At 52.1% G+C, this 15,918-nt stretch overlaps 4 protein-coding genes; 2 read left to right on the top strand and 2 right to left on the bottom strand.

The window, feature by feature from the left end:
- The first annotated feature begins 2,128 nt into the window (after positions 1 to 2,128).
- On the top strand, positions 2,129 to 2,482 carry CHC_T00004070001 (hypothetical protein). The gene has a single exon (XM_005715379.1). It carries the CDS (start codon positions 2,129 to 2,131, stop codon positions 2,480 to 2,482), a length of 354 nt encoding a protein of 117 aa, XP_005715436.1.
- A 385-nt stretch (positions 2,483 to 2,867) lies between these two features.
- CHC_T00004069001 (hypothetical protein) lies at positions 2,868 to 5,896 on the bottom strand. XM_005715378.1 is given in 2 exon segments: positions 2,868 to 3,145; positions 3,146 to 5,896. The coding sequence occupies 1 exon segment, from the start codon at positions 5,894 to 5,896 to the stop codon at positions 3,146 to 3,148; it is 2,751 nt and encodes a 916-aa protein (XP_005715435.1). The 3' UTR covers positions 2,868 to 3,145.
- A 1,384-nt stretch (positions 5,897 to 7,280) lies between these two features.
- On the top strand, positions 7,281 to 8,960 carry CHC_T00004068001 (hypothetical protein). The gene has a single exon (XM_005715377.1). It carries the CDS (start codon positions 7,281 to 7,283, stop codon positions 8,958 to 8,960), a length of 1,680 nt encoding a protein of 559 aa, XP_005715434.1.
- A 238-nt stretch (positions 8,961 to 9,198) lies between these two features.
- Positions 9,199 to 12,036, bottom strand: CHC_T00004067001 (hypothetical protein). The gene has a single exon (XM_005715376.1). The coding sequence runs from the start codon at positions 12,034 to 12,036 to the stop codon at positions 9,199 to 9,201; it is 2,838 nt and encodes a 945-aa protein (XP_005715433.1).
- Between the last annotated feature and the right edge of the window lie 3,882 nt (positions 12,037 to 15,918).

Genomic DNA, 15,918 nt, shown 5'->3' with positions numbered 1-15,918 from the left:
CAAGAATTTCGGAGGTAATTCTTTTTTTCTCGGCTAAACGGCATTGCACTATGGCATCTCAGCAGTCTTTTGAGATGCTTCTGACGATGTGGTTCTGGTCCAGATAAGAATCCCTTTGTACTTTTGACACGATCTTTTCTATGGTTTTCAAATGAAGCAGCTTCGGCTCCTCATTCTGAGCCTGTGCCCGTTCCACTACGGTGCCTTCGGCACGACGCAGACGTTATGCTAGTTTCTCGTTGCTTAGGTTCCCACGTTCACCGGCAGTTAAAAATGAAGATCACGATACCACTGTAGTAATGCAAAAAAAATTAGTGCATAGTCGTGCAATGCACTAGAAAATCCAGCTGGAATGACACTTTCGATGATCAGTACTGCAAATACACTTCTGCGGCTAACGAGAGGACTTTTCATGGTGTTAAGCAATTATTGCGATTGTTAGCCGGCCATACCAGGAAGAGCATTTCATTGCTCTTGACATGAGGGAAAGCCGTGTCCTTAGGTATATACAGTATGTCCGCAGAAAGCAAGGCGCTGCATATATGCGAATTCCTTCACGGACACGAGTCCAGAGCCGTTCGGAACCACGTTCAAGTTTTTGCTTGGATGCACAAATAGTGTGGCTAAAGACAGCGCAGGGCTGAAAGTCGAAGTAGGGCGGGAGCACCGTCGTGGATTTCCAGACTAATCAACCAGTGGTCATTGAAACGTACAATGGTTATGGTTAACGTGACGAAGAAAAGTACCGTAAGCCTGTGACGAGAATGGTTTGGGAGGCGGATGGGGTTGTGACATGATCCCCAATCTACAACACGCTAGGTTTCAGATGGCATCAATAGAAATGATCCGTTTCCATAATTGTGAACAGGCCCAGTAAAAAGGCGAGTAAATGATGCAAATATTGAGTGATGGGCAGGACTCCAAGACGAGGCGGTATAAAAACTATCCATTATCCCTTGCGCAACTCCGAGAGGACCCTCGACGACGGCGTGCAAGCGGCGAAACAGACTTGCTGGCTGGGAACGGAGTCAAGGGCTGCTTCAGCACATTCGCAATGCCGAGGAATAAAGGTTGTTCATTGGGCAAAGTGTGGTATAATGTAAAGGCTCTGGAGGGTTCAGAGTCAAGCCGTTGGGCTGACTATGAACTGTCCTGACAAGGGGCTCGCCGTATGGGCCACAGCTGCGCCATGCCGCTCGATCAAGTCTGCCCTCGTAGGCGTAAGCGGTTTCGGCGGAAAAAGCAACACCCTCCGACAGTACAGTATGCTACTGTTTATTCCGGGGAGGACGTATGAAGGCAGGCATACTGCATCATCCAACATTCTTGTGGTCGCAGAGCGAAAATGAACATCTAACAAGACCAAGAATCTAGGAAGTGCACGGGGACACTTGACGTTACCGCGGCTCACAAACGGATACGACACAGGAGACCATACAGCACGAGGGCATTCATTGTTATGATAAAAGGCAATTAGTCTGTGAATCCGGAAACTTGCCCTCTTTTACTCAACGCCCGCGTCGTCTATCCTTACTTATTCTGTACGAGCTCGAGACAGCCTGTCAGTATGTGTGCGGTCGGACTCCGAGAAAAGGGAGCAGAGTCAAAGAAGCGGTGCGGTCTAACGGAGTCCGCGCCCCCGAGATGAATAGCACCTTGTGCTGTAACATACTCCTCACGACCCTCATGTCAGCGCGAGTCCATTCTTTCGAATCAAAACATGGATCGGGGCGAAACATCGCGCGGCACGTGCTGATTGCTCTGCATCACGCTACTGCGTTACTTACTGTAATCATAAAAGATGTGGTACAGTATTGTACTGTACATTATGAGAATCCTACCGCGCGTAATACGTTTTCTGTCCCACCGTCATTGACGCATTTTGCGGATCGAACCGCGGTAATTCTGATCCAACCCGGTCCACCCCGGGACCGTCCTCACTTCCTCCTCCTCTCAGCAGACATCAGCATGGGCACACGAGAGCCCCAAATCCGCGTGGGGACTGTGCAGAATTTGTACGAAGCTGTGCTCTTCACAGACATGTGTCTGAGCGGATAGCGATTGCACTGGCCTTCTAATAAAAACTCGGCCGCCTTTCACAAGTCAAAAGACTGACAGAGGTCAGTGCATGAACTCTTGGCACGGTGAATATATACCCTGCCAAGCGTTAAAGCATGATACCATCAACTTTCACATTGAAGGCGACACTTACTATATTCCCCAAGTGAATAGGTGCGATAGACGTCAACAGACCTGTAACGCGTTGCGTCAGAACATCAACTCTAAAATGACGAACAAGGCAACATGTGTGCGCCGTGCCGAACGGCATTTCACACAGGATCACGGCGATGGCATTCACTCCTGCAATCGATGCCGGATAATACTGCCGAATTGCGCTCGCTCAGTACTCGTCGCAGTACAGTCGCTATGCCACGATTCGTCGCCTTGCCACAAAAACGTACTTAGCCTCGACTGTGTTTGACGAAATCATAGCAACCAAAGTTTTGCCAAGTGAACCAACTCTGGACAACGGACGCCATTGATATTGCAGGGAACTTCGACTGAGGAAAAAAGCGGCGTCACAGATCCTGAGAGCCGAATCGCATCCGAATCGCATCCGAAAGCATCCAAACATAAGAGCAGCTCTGAATTTAGAAAGGAATGCACACAACGAACGATCTAGGAACCTCGGCTGCGTAAAGAAGCAAAATTGATGCACTATCTTCCAAAGTGTCACTTCCACTTCTCCAGATCATTTCCTCGAGCTCGATTGCTTCTAACAAGCTCTTCGGACAATTCAATGTTGGCAGTCTGAGGAGATGCTTCTGAATGCAGGCGGGTCTTCTTCAGAGGGCTTAGCTTCTTTGTAAGATTTTCAATATCAGTTAGCCCTTCAAGTCGAGCATTTCTCCGAGCCTGGGTTCCATAGTAAATTCCACAAGTATGCTCTATGTCTCTCCAGGCCGTTTATTTGTAGCCTCGATGATTCATTGAGAATGTGGGTGCAGGGAGTCCAACCATGGTGCCGCGGTAAACCACGGCGATATTCTGGTCATCGTCTGGATCTCTATGAAACGCAGTCAAAAAGCAGATTGGCTGAACAGGCTGGTTCCGGACAGCCCTAACATTGAAGGTAAGGTTGTTCTCATTTCGAGATGAGAGCCAGAGAATAGACGCGCCCAAATTCTCGTAAAGCTTGACGGAAATCTCGCATACTTCCAGTCGCACTAATACAGCTGCGGTACAACGTTTCCCGTACCTTCACATCAAGCCCGAGCGATGCTACACCTTCTGCTGCAAAGGCTGCTGTGAGGCAAGTTCGCAAAACGTTGTCAGGATCGATATTGCCTGAAACCTGAGCGACCCATTTACACAATGCGAAAAGAGCATCCGCGACTGCGCCAGCACATCGCGTATGCCTCGCCGCGCAGACAAAGGCTCTCGCAATGTTGTCGGCACCTCCCGCCCCAGCCAAGATAGCCCTGGCCACCTCTCCTTGTCCTGGCCCAAACACTGACTTCCACCACAGAAGGGCTTCTCGCACAACTATGATTTCGTTACACTGAAGACCTTTCAACCCAGCATCTGCACTTCCCGAACTTTTCTGAATGATGACCGCCACGCTTGATTCTGCAGATAACAGACGGGTTGCAAATCGAAAGTACTCTACGGCCATATCTTTTCGAGAGTCGTAATTTCCATTTGTGAATGACTGCAACCCTTCAAGTGAGTGCTCTAACGACATCCTCAAACAGGCCAGGGCCCGACCTTCCGCTTCGGTACCACAACCACCATCAAGGAATTCGACGACATGGGGAGCAATCTCGGCCACTGCCGACAACCATACTGTTTCACCATCTTCACCGGACCTTCGAAAGCATTCTGCTGCCAAAGACATGCAAGACATTGCCAACACTGCTCGACCACAACCGACAGATGAAGCTGGAATTCCACGCGTGTCTTCATTATGAGCAAGGGCAGCTGGGCGTGGTTGCTCGTCGTCAAGAAGTGTTGGAAGGACGCAAACTTCTAGAACACGACAGATTGCCCTTGAGACGGTCTCATTGCCACATCGGGAAATTGCAATTTCAAAAATAGTCCCTCGCAATCGAGAATATACATTCATCGCAATCTCGTTATCGTTCACCTCTTGCAAACCCGCTGCAACTAATCCAAGCGAACGACATACCTTTTGTTCGACCGTAGATGTTTCTTGTTCATTGCGTGTCGACAATAAATATTTGCATGGTTCCTCGAGAATTATATTCAAGGCCTTTTGCCGTTCACCTCGCGTTTCAAGGGCGGAAGTCACTTTTGCTAGGCCCCTGACACAATTGAGAGCTGCCTTATCAGACATTTGCGATAAAGCTCTTGTTCCTGACGAAAGGAGGTCAGTTAAAAACATCCTGAGTCGTTCTGGATGCGCATCTGCTAGCTCATAAAGAAACTCTGATGACTTCTCGTTCACCTGTGGGTCAAGTATCCCTGTTCCGGCGCAATGTAATGCGCGGCGAAACTCTGCTTCCGAACCCTGATCGGAAAGCAATTCAGCGAATGAACACATCGCAGAAAGCGCGAAAATCTTGACTGATGCGTATCCATTCCCTGCTTCACGACTGTTTGCGGAGATCGTCTCAATGAGATCTAATATCCTTCCGAGCAAGCCCAGCACGACATGCCTGTCTTCCTTTTGCGAACCCACGCTTTCATCGATTTCGCCTGCTACCGCCACAGAGAACAAAGCTGCGCAAAGGGAGCGAGTCGATACGTTCCAGTCAGTCTCGAAAAACGGTTTAATGACCTCGACATATCCTCCAATACCAATGCATTTTGTGGATTCAAGCAGCAAATCTCTGACGCAAACTAACTCATCGTTTGTTTCGGGACATCCCCGACCGTGAGATTCCGTGAGATCGGCCATGAACTGCAGCGACGTGATTCTCTGCACGACTAGACGCACGACATGGGCGACTCTTTCCAATACTAACCGTGCCTGGTTTTGCTCCACGAGGTTAGCAGCCGTGATCCAGCTTGTCCAACCTTGGACAGACGCAAAGAACGATGCATCGTCTCTCAACTCCAGGCACAAAGTCAACAGTTGTGTAGCCTTTTCCACTATCAAAACGCTGTTCGTGTTCACCTGCTCGAGGAGTTCATCCGCATTGCCATCGGAAAGCGAGCTAACAACTTCGGCAATTGCGTGATGCACAGTGGATTGGCCAGAACACCCGCGTACATGTTGAAAAGTAGACAGTAGGCCATCGCAGGTCCCCATGAGCAACTGCATATTGGAGCCGCTATAGCCAACCATTTCGGCCAGTGTCTCTGAGGCATCATCCGCGAGCTGCGGCACGCGAATTGCTTTTAAAAGCACTGAAGCAATAGCATTTCGGTCTGCATACCTTTGCCAGGCGTGCAAGCACAAAACCGCAGCGCGCAGATCCGGAATGGACATTGGCTTGTGTGGCGAAAGGGGAGCGGCATCAAGCGAAGCCAAGACGGCAACGGGGGAGGTAAGAACCTCGTGGGCCTTGGACTGGCAAAATGCCCGCATAACGGCGTAAGTCTCGACGTGACTGTCAGACGTATGGTCGATTTCCTGGACGGCGGCGGCAAGGGCATTGCATTTGAGGACGTGGTCACTTCCCAGCTGAGATATCAAGGAAGCCCACATAACATCGCGCAAATTGGGTGTGTGGGCCATACTCAAGCAAAAGCCGGAGGTCTTACCGAAGAAGTGAACGGGGGAAGTTGCGGCCGCGCCAGCAGAACTAATGTGCTTGGCCCTTTCCAGACCCTCGAGGACGAGATGGAAGGCGGTCAAAAAGTGAGCCTCGTTCGCAAAAGTGAGCCAATCGGCTCTAGTCCTTGCATGAATAGTATTGGCGGCGAACATGAGGGCAGCGTGAGAGCTGTCTGGGTTGCGTAAGATGGCACAGCAAACGGGCCATGCCGCTGAGGAGGCGCGGAGACCTGCGAGGTAGCGGTCAGCTTCGACAAGACGGGCGTCACCCAGATGGAGAACAGCGATAGCTTGCTCGACGGTAGCGGCGGCGGCGAAGTCGGGCTGAAGCAGGTGGCGAGGTTGCATGGTCGTGAAGGAGAAGGAAGGATCGACCTCTAGCCCGATGGCATATCGGAGGGGTAGACGCGACAGTGAAGGCCATACAAAGGAGAGAGGGAAAAAGGGGGATGTGTTGGCGGCCGGGGGCGGGGGGTTGAGAGGGGAAGGGGGGTGGAATATGGAAGAAGAGGGAGGGACAAAAGGGATTTCGGTCGGGTAAGCGGGGCTAGCTCTTTGCCAGCTGGATGTTGATCCGCGGCCGATATCTCCCAAGCAGAAATGATTTCAATTTATAATGTGTGACACGTTGCATACCTGGCAAAATGCTTTGGACCTGAACACCTGAGAGGATCAAATTTGCGCAGAGCACTCTCACGCGGAGCATGGCAGACGCAGACACGATCTCAGAGCGGCCCTCGTCGAGTTATCAAGTCACAGTGAAGAGGGACATGATTCTGAATATGAAGAAGCTGCGCATGGGTGATCGACTTTCAGACAGGGCACTGCGAACAAATTCTAGAGGAGTTTACTGCTAAGCGCGCGGGAAGACAACTATAGGTACAGGCACCACTACTTTAGGTTCACAAGAAACACTAGACCGGGGGGCAAGAGTGAAACGCGATAACCCAACACAGCGAGCGCGGGTATCAGCGAGTAAACGGACCAAGGACCCTGGCAAGATTACCACAGGCGAAAGGCACTGCGGCCAAAAAACTGAGACATAGCGAGGGGAACGGCACTATCTGAACTCACAGGTGCACTGAGCGGCGAGTGCCAAAATAGGCATTTCATAGGGCCTTTGGCCATGAGGTGGCGAAAGCCATTTCGTCCAATAAGAACGCTCCGGACCGCGGCCATCCATACTTGGATGGCTGGCATTGGGCGACGTATCTAGTCGGACCAAAAGTGAGAGTTTTGTATGCACACCATCGTAGATTTAACTATTAATTAGTAATCTACACTCGACGGGGGCGCGGTATCGCGCCCACCAGTCTCGGACCGGATGACATAAAGTTGTGTGACCGGGGGCAGCTCGCCCCCCCCCCACACGGGAGAGGAACTCACTCTCGATCACGTATATGGCTCACCTCGTTCAGCGAGGACACGAATCACCCTACACCAGGCTATTCTTAGTACTGAGAGTGCTACGAGCTGACAGCAAGTAGCGTCATGCCTTACTGCAGTTACAGTCGAGTGACGCCAAGCGGGCGCAAGTATGGCTGCGGTGAGAGATCACACGAGGGTGAAGAACAGTGGGGGTGAAGAACAGTGCGGGCGATGCCGTGAGCATTGTCTGTGCAAGAGTTCGAGGGCCTCATGTGGTTTCGGGGAGGACCGAGGAAGTCACACTAGCTATCGGGAGCAGTGTAGACAACCGCCTCCAGACGAAAAACTAGCCGGAAGAGGAGGAGTACCTCCGCCCAGGCCAGACGACCCTTGGAGTGAGTGCGGCAGCGGCTGCTCTCAGGAATTGAAGGAGGGCATCACGCCTGTGTCTGCCGGGCAGTACAGGGTTCTGCCGAACGGTTACAAGTTACCCGTCCAGTATTGGACAGACCAGTCATCTGCCAGAAGAGAGGACGGCACACCTGCGCACGGAGGCGGGCGAGACCACGATGGGGAGAAGACGAGACCCTGTGTGGATTTGAACGCGTGGTGGTCTACATGTGACGCCCTATACTGCAGTTATGGGAGGATTCATGCGCCCCAACCAGGCGTCTGGATAACATATACTGGCGGTCAACTGGTGCTACACCGGAGAGGTGTCGTTACGACGCTCACCCACATCTCGGACTTGATGGATACACCTTGGGTGGGGCAGAAAGGACGCAATAGACTAGCCGTGGCTGCAGAGCAGAGGTGGCTAGTTGGGGAAGTTCTGAGGCTGGTAGGCATCGGGACTGTCGAGCTGGCCTGCTCCGGTGGAGGCGGGTACGGAAAGATAGTGTTCGATGTGCCCATCCCGGCTTACCCGGAGTATCTAGCTGTACGTGGTCTGGAACCTGTAATATGGGACCCAAGCTTATGGTGGGTGGACGTCGTTAATTACACAGGAGTGGGAAACGGGCCACCGTGGGTAGTGAGCAATCTTCTAGTACCTAAGTGCCACGACAAGGTGCGCACAGGGAGGGTCATACCCCAGCCTACTGTGAGTGACTACGGTTGGAGAGGAGACACGGAGGCATGCGGCATCGACCCTTGGACAGTGGTTCGAGTTGGTAAGGACCCGCGTAACAAACAACCACTGTATGCAAGGGTTGTTGATTTAATGGACGCTACTGCACCAGGCGTAATTATAGATGTGGGCAATATGAGTGATATTGCGCACTGCCCAGGACAGCTACTGCTGGCGGGTACGTCTAAGGGAGTGCATCTGGTGCCTGCTGCGAATATGGTAGGGTCACCTACCGGAAGGTTTGACTCTGAGTATGTCCAGGTGGGAGAACCTGATGCAGTTTTGGCACCTACGAGGCTCGACAGCCGTGACGCTACATCGCGGATGATAAGAGTGTCGAGGGCGATGGGCAGCGCTAGTACGGAAACGATTAGCAAACCGGGTTGGCTAACACCGAAGGAGGTACTACTAGCGTTGTGCAGTGGGACCGACCAACTACCTCTGAATAACGAAACTGGGTGCTACTTAACGTTGAGGGGTCGCAAATCCTACAACGACCCGACCGTGACGATGCGGCCGGTTACCGTGAGACTGCTGTGCGAGGCGGACCTTCTGGCCGCTACACCAAAGGGGACGCTCGTCTCTCACCCAGGGAGATGGCTCCTAGGCATCTCAGATTGTCATATACGGGCTTACGGCCCCGGGGCAACCCAGTTGACGGTGGAGTCGCTTGACTGGGAGGTCAACGGTACCAGGTGTGGAGTTCGGCCACTACCATAACAATTTAGTGGGAGGGCAGCTGACGACAATCAACAAAAACATCTCGCGCACTACCTTTTACCAAGGGGAGGGACAACAGGTTGCTCGGCGCACAAGCATCCCCATCCAATGTAATAATAATGCACGACAAAGAGCCGAACTATCCCCGTCGACAGACTACCATTGTGAGTGCGCATATCTACTATACCTGTAGACCCATCGACTAATGCCGTCACTCCTTCCTTCCCCTGCAAGCCCTCTACTTCATGTACAACACTGCGTCGGGCAACTCTGCACTGATCCCTGACGACACAACCGTCAACGATTTCAAACCGCTGGTGTGGGCCGGCACCGTGCATGTCATCTCCTTCGCTGACCTCTTGGTCACCACGCACGTCTTGCTACCGATAGTTACAGTCGTCGAAGCTCCGAACCCACCCCCTCCAACAATGATTTCTGTGCCTCCCCCCTTTCCATGCCTGAACGGCACAGCCCCCACCACGTACAATCCTGCAGAGGCCGTCACATCCGGTCGAAGCACAAACACATCCTTCTCGCTAAGCCTTGGGAAGATCAGATCTCCGTGCGCATTTTCCACGAAAGTGATTCCACCATCCGACGAAAGCTGATCCGGGCCGCTCGTCACCGCCCCGCCATTGACCCCCATCCTCCACGTCTTTCCGCTCTTGTACGTTGACATGATCAGCTCCCCACGCAGCTTGCCGCAGAAGTGATTCGCTCTGTACTCTCCGATTCCAGTCAGGGGGCTCTGCAATGTCGTCATTGCTTTCTTGTACTTCGAAGGGGCCGGTTTGTCGTCGGCTGTGAGGTCATCGAATGGGTCTATCCAAGCACACTCGACACCGCCGCGATTGATGTTGGGATGACCATACCAACTGCCTGGCGTTACGTGCAGAATTTTGTCAGGCCTGCTCAGACTGAACGGACACGACACCCATCCATGTCTCACCTTGCCCTCCCAGTCGACTTCGGCGTCGGGATCCCAAGCTGCGGCTCTTGCTTCGTCGTAATCGCTACAACTTGCAGACGTGTCTCCAAAGCTGCAGTTCGGTCCATTATCCGTTGCGTAAATTTGCTCTTTCCCTGTCATGGTGATTGAGAACGAATTACGCAACCCAGTCGCGTACAAATCCACATCTCCAGAAATCATCTTGGCCTTGCGCGGCTCGGTAGGGAACTGATATTTGATATCTCCATCAAAGCTGGGCTTCGACAATCGAGCTATGAGAACGGCCGCAGAGTATTCTGACTCCCAGTATCCGCCAAGCTTGTAACCAGGCAAACCCATGTTCGTGTTTCCACCAACGGTAATCAGCAAATCTCCGTTCTGCGTAAACACCAATCCGTTCACTGAGTGGTCATGGTTGGAGACAGGAATGCCACTGACGATTCGCTTGTCGTACACCAAGCAGACGCCCGAGTCTGTTGGATCAGTGCCCGGCTTCAAACGGTCAACGGCTCCATTCGACCATACGTCCTTGATGCTCCGATCTACACGTTCCCGCTCATGCCAGAATATCGTACTTGTCGATACGTATGGTTTCATCTCCTTGTCACGAGGATCGAATGTTATGCCGAGAATATCCCGGACAGCAGGAATACTGTTCTTCGTGTATTTAGAGTCTTTCAATGCTTTAGAGTGACATTGTGATGTCATCTTAAGAGTATCAACATCGTACTCAACCACTTGGACGGTGCCACCTAGAGTACCAAGGTAGATCTTGCCATCTTGTCCAATCGCAGCAGAAGTAGGCAGCTCAAGAGTGTCCAACGGACTGCCATTCGCTTTCTTCAGCTCCGTCCTAGTGAATCCAATGGAATCACATGACTCCGCACCACCGTACGTGAAGGTTAGCGCGTTGCTACTGACTTCCGTTCCTGACGTTGTTCTAATTTCGACAGGACCAGCGCTTGCCACCGTCGGCGACTTCACGAAGAACTGAGTGGGAGACTGACCTGAGTCGAGAACTGTGACTGTCTCACCCGCGAACTTGACAGTGAACGGAGTGAACAGCCCGTAACCAGTCACCTTGACCATTGTGCCACCTCGAATTGGCCCTTCCGCAGGGGTCGCCGATGTCAAAATAGGAACTACCATCTTCCGGTCATGACTAATCCTGGGGGCGGCGGGGGCTGCCCCATCAACAAGGAAATGCAGCTTTGGTGTCGCCGACAGCGTGGTGCGGAGATAGACGACCTCAAAGCCAGTGAGACCGACTGCCAAACTCGTCTCTGCCGTGTCGGATGTTGCTGTATCAAGAATAATATCCTCACCCTTGTAAACTCTCGCAATACCACTTCCGAACGTTGACACGGAAATCTCACTCAACGGAGCGTCTGTGTTGACTTCTAGGAAAAACGTGCATTTCACTGCAAATTGGGTATCAGAGAAACTGAAAGATGGAAAGCCTAGTGTCGCAGATTGGACGACAGCCGCAAATGCCGGGTTCTGCGATGCGCCTTCCTCTCCAATTTTCGGTAACTCGTCAAGACCGTCATAAAAGTAGCAGTACTGTCCTGCTTGGATGGCGCCAGTGACCGTGACGGTAGTTTCCGCCTCATCAGTCGTGCAGGAATTATCTGTGACCGATAGCTTTAGGCGCGTTGTGCCGAGCGGAAACCTGTACGTAAACGACTGCTTACGGGAGACCACTTCTCCTGTCTCAGCGATACTCCATGTGTAGTCCGTGATTCTGCCAATAATGTTGTTGGCAGAGTCAAAGAAATGAGAGTGACTTCCTCTGCCGTCAATAGTCACAGGAACAAAACCGTCTCCATCGCTGTCTACATACGTCCGCGGCGAGTTGACGTTGAGCTGTGGAGGATAGGATCCAGGGACGGAGTGTGCAGCGTGGTCAGCTGCAAGCTCTCCTGATGTCGATGCAGGTACGCAGGCTGCTTTAGCCTTCTCGACGATGATGTAGTTGATTTGAGCCTTGTTCACAATGCCGGAAAATCTGATTGTAAAAGGCTTCGTTTCCACCGCTCCTACCGTCTGGCCTTTCAGAGTCACCTCCACACCTTTACGGCAACCACCTGCTTGTTCGAAGATATCAAAGCTCTCTAACTGGATCATCTCATTGACATAGACGTTGAAGACCCGCTTCCCTGCTCCGCTGCAGAACCTTGCGAAGTTTTCGGAAAACACTAAAACCACGTCATACGCACCAGGTGTTAAGTTAAAAGAGTAGGTAAAGTCGGGCCCAACTCTTGAACTCTTCAAAAACTCTGCGTTGACATTCGCGGTGGGCATGACAGGATCTGATATAACTTCTTTTCTCGTGCCAGGCAACGTTATGTCTCCAGGTCCGCCGACGTTTACCTCTGCGGAATCCATGGCTGGACCGCTCGGCGTGTCGGGTGTCGGTGAGGGTGGCACAAAGGCGGTGTCGCTCGTTGTAATTTGGAAAGCACTAATCATCGCATTGTTCACAGAGCTCTTGAAGCCTAATGCGATCTTCCCTGAGGAACCGATGCCGATTCCATTGATTGATCGCGAGAGCGCGGTGCGGCACCCAGCCTCCTTGAAAACGTCCAAATTGCGGATAGTTTTCCCCGTCGACTTGTCACTCTCGCCATCGTACACATACACATCAAATATTCGGAATCCATCTCTACACCCAGGTTGGAAAGCTTCTGCGAAGGAAAGCAAGACGTTGTATACCACGTTCGGATTCACGTTAAGCACGTACGTGAAGTCTGCCCCATATCTGTGACGAGAGTATCTCGCGTCTTGGGTCGTGCCCTCAATCGGGAAGACGTTAGAGAACGCCGTAGTACGGCCAGTGACAGCGGACAGCTTATCAGTCGCACCGGCGGCGTCAAGATCCCTGACAATTGTCTGGGAACCTCCTGGAGGTGCAACACTAGGCACTGGTGAGGCAGATGACGGTGCAGCGGGAGCCGAAGACGCGGATGCATCAGGAACTGGGGAAGCGGGTATGGAAGGAACCGAGGATTCAGATGCACCAGGAATGGGGCTTGGTGGCGGGGGAGCAGATGTAAGCCTTACAACGCGGAAGTTGGCCAGGAAGGGAGGCAACCCGGAGACAGGAATCATTGTGATGATTAGTTTCCCGTCCTCGCTCACGACGACACCGCCAACGGACCTGGTGTGGGCCTTTTTGCACCCAACTGCCTTGAATGTGTCTATAGCCCGAGTGCCCTTATTGTTGACAGTGGCCTTAAACACCCGTCTCCCATCGCGACAAGCGTTGGTGAAATATTCGGCGAAGCCAAGGGTAACTCGGTAGGTTCCAGGGGGAACAGTGCGCTCGTACTTGAAGCCTCCGGCCTTTGCCGCAGTGCTGCGGAAGTGAAGGGCAAGGGAAGCTGCACGCGAACGAGAGAACTGCACGCCGCCGTCGAGGTTCGCAGGTACATGCTTGGTCCAACCTGGGGGAGTGGCCCCATTCGAAAAAACAACGCTGGCTACCCGCGGTGATGCTTGAGGCGGTACGGCCGTCAGGCTTCCTGTCTCGATAATTTGGACGTTTGCAAGGAATGGAGCAAAACCATTGACAGGCACAGCCCCAATTTTGATGACACCCCCAATAGCTTGGACACGGCCAATAACCCTGAACAGAGGCTGATTGCATCCTTTCTGGTCGAAAACGTCAATTGGTGGCGTAGACTTGCCGTTTGCGGTCATTTGGAAGACTCTTGCACCCGTCGTGCATTTTGAAAATTCCAAAAAACCAAGCTTGACTCGATACTCTGCCGGCTTTGTGTTGATAGTATACTCAAAGCCGCCGCGTTTCTTCACGAAACTTCGAAAGGGAGCCGGTAGACTTGCACTACCTTTCACGATCCCAGTGCCCGGAGATAGATCAGCGGGGTTGTACTTCTCGTATCCAGGAGGGGCGGGTCCGGACTTGGGAAAAGCAATCCTTCGTCTGATGGTTTGTGCGTCAGTGACACAAAGGCCGAGGACGAAGGCCAACGCCAAGAGCTGGAATGAATAGAGTGCGCGCATGTCGCAGGATTTCGGCAAGCTGGAGATGCTGGCACGGTAACAGGGTCTGCGCAGTTTGTCGTGGAGTCGCGGAAACAGCGACCTTTTCAACGCAAGGACCGAAGATGGATAGCCGATGTGTCGGCGCAAAAAAGAGACGGGCAATAACGCGGTAAGGAAGGCAAGAGCGAAAAGGACTTCGGTGTGGTGGATAGGTTCTCAGGTGCACGGCCTGGTACAACCTGACAAAAAATTACTACATGTACTGGTCTAGGCTTACTGAACAAGTAAACAGGCCGAAAAACGGCCTTCTATGAAAGAAGTGTATCCTACAAAAGAACAGCACTGGTGGGATTACAGGTGCATAAGTGTTTTGGAAAGGTTACGTGAAACGGGACAACCCATTCAGAATGGTGCAGAACAACATAGCATCTGTTGCACAGTATGTGTGCGCATGGAGGTACAGTGTACATATTGGTTGCTGAATGACCTTCGTGTCAGCGCCTGGACTGGAGACCATTTTAGGAGACCACGTTTTAGGGAGAAACCCAGGGAGGCCGCATGTGCGGCAAAGGGCGACATCGTGCACGCTCAAGGGGAAATGTGATCCGCCACGAGGCAAATATTGTACAGTTGAGGTGCACAGTGTTGATCAGAGTGGAGCTGCTGCACGAGGTAACTGGATGACGCCCGTGGGCGGTGGGATGGTGAGCGAGAGGAGCGCGCCACGTGATTGGGACGCTCCGTGGGATACACACCTTGCTGTACGTCTCAAAATTGTAAGCCGCCGTGTGCGCAATCCAGTAGAGTAACTTTTCTACTTGTAAATTTACAGTACATAGTACTGCACACTGCGGTAAAAGTTGACTCCATTTCTCAATATCCTCGTTTTGCATCCAGACCCATAAAGCCTTTCAACACCGGTATAATTCAATAACGCACTGTCGATCGAGTTTCCATCTTCGGCATGTCGGGATGGAGTTGCCTACAGTTTGACCGTTACGTGCGTACCCCAATGTGCGTCCCCAATGTGTGTACCCCAATTCGTGTACGCCACGCGTTTCTGTACCGTTCATCCAGATCTTCCGCTCCCAGAGAAGGCTAAAGCTTATTTGTCTATACTGTCAGATCGCGATAATTGCAACACCTAGGGAGACCACCTGGTGTTGCAGTTAACGTGGGGTTGCGGTACAGTATTGCCGTTCCAGGCCGACAAGTGGCATGAATATCCAAGAAGCCGCACCATACCATTAAATGCATCGTTTTCTCACAAAAACTAATTTCTAGCTTGGGATTGGCATCATATAAGGCAAATCCTTTGACGCCAGGGTTAGTTAGGAGTGCCTGCCGGCGAGGTATGCCCCATTAAGATTGAAAGCCGCTTTGCTGCACTCCACGTTCTGGAGTTTACAGTATGGCACTTACGCTTCTATTCTGCGTACATGTCGCGCTGTCCTACGCAAAGGTCGATATTCATGGCCTAGAATCACCTAATAAGTCCCACAAGGGACGTTTCAAGACCTGCCTTATGTTTTTCAACTCCACTCTTGGCCCACAGTAGCCCAATGATACGGCACACTGAAGGCCTGGTACATTTGGACGATCGATGGCACATCGCTGTTCCCGCCCCCAAATTCCTTCGTTCCCAACTCGCCTCACGTCATTCTGCTCACATGAGCCACAGCGGATCCCCAACGGATCCCCATCTTACATGTTCACTGACACACAGAACTCTGGCAAAGTTACTTACTGCTCAACACCACAGTATCCTACACCGTGCAGACCAATCCATGTTATGAATCGTCGACAAAATCGACATCCAATCCACTCAGAGTGTCGTGCCGCCGAGACATACTGTAGCACCTTGCGTGCACAGCATTGTGCCACAGGGCCCCCCTGTGTTGACACCACCCCGGAAGTCGAAACTTCCCTTTGACATCAACATCGAGCCACCTACGGAGTCTGGTGCCCTTCTTTTGGCGATGTCTAGAAGGCAGGTGTAAA

Source organism: Chondrus crispus, genomic scaffold, assembly GCF_000350225.1.
Source record: "Chondrus crispus Stackhouse genomic scaffold, scaffold_211, whole genome shotgun sequence".
Taxonomy (NCBI): domain Eukaryota; phylum Rhodophyta; class Florideophyceae; order Gigartinales; family Gigartinaceae; genus Chondrus; species Chondrus crispus.
This window is presented reverse-complemented; position numbering and strand designations above follow the sequence as displayed.

Excerpts from the sequence above, each read along its gene's own strand:
- CHC_T00004067001 (XM_005715376.1), bottom strand. The coding sequence starts at position 12,036 with ATGATCCAGTTAGAGAGCTTTGATATCTTCGAACAAGCAGGTGGTTGC.
- CHC_T00004070001 (XM_005715379.1), top strand. The coding sequence starts at position 2,129 with ATGAACTCTTGGCACGGTGAATATATACCCTGCCAAGCGTTAAAGCAT.
- CHC_T00004069001 (XM_005715378.1), bottom strand. The coding sequence starts at position 5,896 with ATGTTCGCCGCCAATACTATTCATGCAAGGACTAGAGCCGATTGGCTC.
- CHC_T00004068001 (XM_005715377.1), top strand. The coding sequence starts at position 7,281 with ATGGCTGCGGTGAGAGATCACACGAGGGTGAAGAACAGTGGGGGTGAA.